Here is a 5,810-nt window from a genome sequence, read left to right as displayed (position 1 = left end):
CACATCTGTCTTCTCATAGTTAATACCACATCTGATCCATCTGTCTTCTCATAGTTAATACCACATCTGTCTTCTCATAGTTAATACCACATCTGATCCTTCTGTCTTCTCATAGTTAATACCACATCTGATCCTTCTGTCTTCTCATAGTTAATACCACATCTGTCTTCTCATAGTTAATACCACATCTGTCTTCTCATAGTTAATACCACATCTGTCTTCTCATAGTTAATACCATCTGTCTTCTGTTAATACCATATTATCCTTCTGTCTTCTCATAGTTAATACCACATCTGTCTTCTCATAGTTAATACCACATCTGTCTTCTCTTCCTGATCTTCCGTCTTCTCAGGGCTGTATTTAAATCTGACTCTAGATCAGTATAGGTCACATACGTTTCGCTGTTGTGGTCTGTCTCGCTGGGGCAGCCGAAGAGTTCTCGTCTCAGGAGGTTTCCGTCGTACTCCAGGAAGGTGAGGTACAGGTTCCTGAAGAATTCTACATGCTTGTTCTTCACTCTCAGCTTCTTAGGAGAGTTCCAATGGATGACCTGTAGGGGAGGCAGGGGGAGAGAGGGGAGGGAGGAAGGGGAGAGAGGGAGGGGAAGGAAGGGGAGGGAGGAAGAGAGAGAGAGAGAGAAAGAAAGGGAGGGAGGGAGAAAGAGAGGGAGGGAGGGAGAGAGGGAGGGAGGAAGAGAGGGGGAGAGAGAGAGGAAGAGGAGGGAGAGGAGAGGGAGGGAGGAAGAGAAGAGAGGGAAGGGGAGGAAGAGAGAGAGGGCGGGGAGGGAGGAAGGGGAGGGAGGAAAGGAGAGAGGGAGGAAGGGGGAGAGAGGGAGGGAGGGAGGGAGGGAGGGAGGAGGGAGGGAGGAAGAGAGAGAGAGGGAGGGAGGGGGGAGAGAGGGGGAGGGAGGAAGGGGAGGAGGGGGGAGGGGAGGGGGAGAGAGGGAGGGGAGGAAGGGGGAGGAGAGAGAGGGAGGGAGGAAGGAGGAGAGAGGAAGGGGAGAGAGGGAGGAGGGGGAGGAGAGGGGGAGAGAGAGAGGGAGGAGAGGGGGGAGGAGGGAGGGAGGAAGGAAGGAGGGAGGGGGAGGAGGGGGAAGAGAGGAGGGAGGAAGGGGAGAGAGCGGGAGGGAGGGGGAGAGAGGGAGGGAGGAAGGGAGAGAGAAAGGAGAGGCATAGAGTGAGATGGTTAGGTGGGAGTTTCCTGAAAAGCGCTAAGTGCTTCACAACAAGTTCCAATGGATCACTGGGGGAGAGAAGGAGGGAGACAGAGAGGAGATGACAGACCAGTCAGAGGGACAGAGATGACAGGCCAGTCAGAGAGACAGAGAAACAGATAACAGACCAGTCAGAGAGACAGAGATGACAGGCCAGTCAGAGAGACAGAGATGACAGGCCAGTCAGAGAGACAGAGATGACAGACCAGTCAGAGAGACAGAGATGACAGGCCAGTCAGAGAGACAGAGATGACAGACCAGTCAGAGAGACAGAGATGACAGGCCAGTCAGAGAGACAGAGATGACAGACCAGTCAGAGAGACAGAGATGACAGGCCAGTCAGAGAGACAGAGATGACAGGCCAGTCAGAGAGACAGAGATGACAGACCAGTCAGAGAGACAGAGATGACAGACCAGTCAGAGAGACAGAGATGACAGACCAGACAGAGAGACAGAGATGACAGACCAGTCAGAGAGACAGAGATGACAGGCCCATCAGAGAGACAGAGATGACAGGCCAGTCAGAGAGACAGACAGAGATGACAGACCAGTCAGAGAGACAGAGATGACAGAGAGAGATGACAGACCAGACAGAGAGACAGAGATGACAGACCAGACAGAGAGACAGAGATGACAGGCCAGTCAGAGAGACAGAGAGAGATGACAGGCCAGTCAGAGAGACAGAGAGAGATGACAGACCAGACAGAGAGACAGAGATGACAGACCAGACAGAGAGACAGAGATGACAGGCCAGTCAGAGAGACAGAGAGAGATGACAGGCCAGTCAGAGATGACAGGCCAGTCAGAGAGACAGAGATGACAGACCAGACAGAGAGACAGAGAGAGATGACAGACCAGACAGAGAGACAGAGAGAGATGACAGGCCAGTCAGAGAGACAGAGATGACAGACCAGACAGAGATGACAGGCCAGACAGAGAGACAGAGAGAGATGACAGACCCATCAGAGAGAGAGAGAGATAACAGGCCCATCAGAGAGACAGAGAGAGATGACAGGCCAGTCAGAGAGACAGAGATGACAGACCAGACAGAGAGACAGAGAGAGATGACAGACCAGACAGAGAGACAGAGAGAGATGACAGGCCAGTCAGAGAGACAGAGAGAGATAACAGGCCCATCAGAGAGACAGAGAGAGATGACAGACCCATCAGAGAGACAGAGATGACAGGCCAGTCAGAGAGACAGAGAGAGATAACAGGCCCATCAGAGAGACAGAGAGAGATGACAGGCCCATCAGAGAGACAGAGAGAGATAACAGGCCCATCAGAGAGACAGAGAGAGATAACAGGCCCATCAGAGAGACAGAGAGAGATGACAGGCCCATCAGAGAGACAGAGAGAGATGACAGACCCATCAGAGGACAGAGAGAGATAACAGGCCCATCAGAGAGACAGAGAGAGAGAGATGACAGGCCCATCAGAGACAGAGAGATGACAGACCCATCAGAGGGACAGAGAGAGATAACAGGCCCATCAGAGAGACAGAGAGAGATGACAGGCCCATCAGAGAGACAGAGAGAGATGACAGACCCATCAGAGGGACAGAGAGAGATGACAGGCTAGACAGAGATGACAGACCCATCAGAGAGACAGAGAGAGATAACAGGCCCATCAGAGAGACAGAGAGAGATAACAGGCCCATCAGAGAGACAGAGAGAGATGACAGGCCCATCAGAGACACAGAGAGATGACAGGCCCATCAGAGAGACAGAGAGAGATAACAGGCCCATCAGAGAGACAGAGAGAGATGACAGACCCATCAGAGGGACAGAGAGAGATGACAGGCCCATCAGAGAGACAGAGAGAGATGACAGGCCCATCAGAGAGACAGAGAGATGACAGGCCCATCAGAGAGACAGAGAGAGATGACAGACCCATCAGAGAGAGTAGAAGCATCTGGAAGGAGCAGGGGCATGATGCCGACAATACTCTGCTCACACACACACACACACACACACACACACACACACACACACACACACACACACACACACACACACACACACACACACACACACACACACACACACACACACACAGACGAACACAACGGACAAAGAGGGTGTATGGAAACAGCTGCCATCTGTGTGTGAGATGCTGCACTCACCTTGAGGTCTGAAACATCCTTGTAGCACTTCTCAGAGCGGGTGTGGTCTGACAGCTGGACGTTCCAGAAGCAGGGCAGCTGGTGAACCAGGAAGGGGTTCTGTTTGATCACGGCGTTGAAGATGTCCTGCAGACACACACACAGATCAGACCTTAGTGTAGATAACAGATAGAGAGATCAGACCTTAGTGTAGATAACAGATAGAGAGATCAGACCTTAGTGTAGATAACAGATAGAGACTAGACCTTACAGATCAGACCTTAGTGTAGATAACAGATAGAGAGATCAGACCTTAGTGTAGATAACAGATAGAGAGATCAGACCTTAGTGTAGATAACAGATAGAGACTAGACCTTACAGATCAGACCTTAGTGTAGATAACAGATAGAGACTAGACCTTAGTGTAGATAACAGATAGAGACTAGACCTTACAGATCAGACCTTAGTGTAGATAACAGATAGAGAGATCAGACCTTAGTGTAGATAACAGATAGAGAGATCAGACCTTAGTGTAGATAACAGATAGAGACTAGACCTTAGTGTAGATAACAGATAGAGAGATCAGACCTTAGTGTAGATAACAGATAGAGACTAGACCTTAGTGTAGATAACAGATAGAGAGATCAGACCTTAGTGTAGATAACAGATAGAGACTAGACCTTAGTGTAGATAACAGATAGAGAGATCAGACCTTAGTGTAGATAACAGATAGAGACTAGACCTTACAGATCAGACCTTAGTGTAGATAACAGATAGTGTTCAGACCTTACAGATCAGACCTTAGTGTAGATAACAGATAGAGAGATCAGACCTTAGTGTAGATAACAGATAGAGACTAGACCTTACAGATCAGACCTTAGTGTAGATAACAGATAGTGAGATCAGACCTTAGTGTAGATAACAGATAGAGAGTTCAGACCTTACAGATCAGACCTTAGTGCAGATAACAGATAGAGAGATCAGACCTTAGTGTAGATAACAGATAGAGAGTTCAGACCTGTCTCCAGTCTCATCTCTGTCTCCAGTCTCATATCTGTCTCCAGTCTCATCTCTGTCTCCAGTCTCATCTCTGTCTCATCCCATCTCTGTCTCCAGTCTCATCTCTGTCTCCAGTCTCATCTCTGTCTCCAGTCTCATCTCTGTCTCCTGTCCAGTCTCATCTCTGTCTCCTTCCAGTCTCATCTCTGTCTCCTTCCAGTCTCATCTCTGTCTCCTTCCAGTCTCATCTCTGTCTCCAGTCTCATCTCTGTCTCCAGTCTCATCTCTGTCTCCAGTCTCATCTCATCTGTCTCCAGTCTCATCTCCGTCTCATCTCATCTGTCTCCAGTCTCATATCTGTCTCCAGTCTCATCTCTGTCCCCAGTCTCATATCTGTCTCCAGTCTCATCTCTGTCTCCAGTCTCATCTCTGTCCCCAGTCTCATTTCTGTCTCATCTCATCTGTCTCCAGTCTCATCTCTGTCCCCAGTCTCATTTCTGTCTCATCTCATCTGTCTCCAGTCTCATATCTGTCTCCAGTCCAGTCTCATCTCTATCTCCAGTCTCGTCTCTGTCTCCAGTCTCATCTCATCTGTCTCCAGTCTCATCTCTGTCTCCAGTCTCATCTCTGTCTCCAGTCTCATCTCTGTCTCCAGTCTCATCTCTATCTCCAGTCTCATCTCTGTCTCCAGTCTCATCTCTGTCTCCAGTCTCATCTCTGTCTCCAGTCTCGTCTCTGTCTCCAGTCTCATCTCTGTCTCCAGTCTCGTCTCAGTCTCATCTCTGTCTCATCTCTGTCTCCAGTCTCATCTCTGTCTCCAGTCTCGTCTCTGTCTCCAGTCTCATCTCTGTCTCCAGTCTCATCTCTATCTCAGTCTCATCTCTGTCTCCAGTCTCATCTCTGTCTCCAGTCTCGTCTCTGTCTCCCAGTCTCATCTCTGTCTCCAGTCTTGTCTCTGTCTCCAGTCTCATCTCTGTCTCCAGTCTCATCTCTGTCTCCAGTCTCATCTCTGTCTCCAGTCTCATCTCTATCTCCAGTCTCATCTCTGTCTCCAGTCTCATCTCTATCTCCAGTCTCATCTCTGTCTCCAGTCTCGTCTCTATCTCCAGTCTCGTCTCTGTCTCCAGTCTCATCTCATCTGTCTCCAGTCTCATCTCTGTCTCCAGTCTCATCTCATCTGTCCCCAGTCTCATATCTGTCTCCAGTCTCATCTCTGTCTCATCTCATCTGTCTCCAGTCTCATATCTTTCTCCAGTCTCATCTCTGTCCCCAGTCTCATATCTGTCTCCAGTCTCATCTCTGTCTCCAGTCCAGTCTCATCTCTATCTCCAGTCTCGTCTCTGTCTCCAGTCTCATCTCATCTGTCTCCAGTCTCATCTCTGTCTCCAGTCTCGTCTCTGTCTCCAGTCTCATCTCTGTCTCCAGTCTCATCTCTATCTCCAGTCTCATCTCTGTCTCCAGTCTCATCTCTATCTCCAGTCTCATCTCTGTCTC

At 49.5% G+C, this 5,810-nt stretch overlaps 1 protein-coding gene across 1 annotated transcript; it reads right to left on the bottom strand.

Moving 5' to 3' along the window:
- Positions 1 to 307: 307 nt before the first annotated feature.
- LOC127926669 (xylosyl- and glucuronyltransferase LARGE1-like) lies at positions 308 to 3,464 on the bottom strand (the record flags this gene model as incomplete). The annotated part of the gene is made up of 2 exons (XM_052512162.1): positions 308 to 550; positions 3,339 to 3,464. Coding segments are annotated over 2 exons (369 nt in total), but the record flags the coding sequence as incomplete, so codon positions are not given.
- Between the last annotated feature and the right edge of the window lie 2,346 nt (positions 3,465 to 5,810).

Source organism: Oncorhynchus keta, unplaced genomic scaffold (genome assembly GCF_023373465.1).
Source record: "Oncorhynchus keta strain PuntledgeMale-10-30-2019 unplaced genomic scaffold, Oket_V2 Un_contig_8040_pilon_pilon, whole genome shotgun sequence".
In the NCBI taxonomy this organism is placed as follows: Eukaryota; Metazoa; Chordata; class Actinopteri; order Salmoniformes; family Salmonidae; genus Oncorhynchus; species Oncorhynchus keta.
Note: the sequence above shows the minus strand (reverse complement) of the source record. Positions and strands in the feature narration are given on the sequence as shown.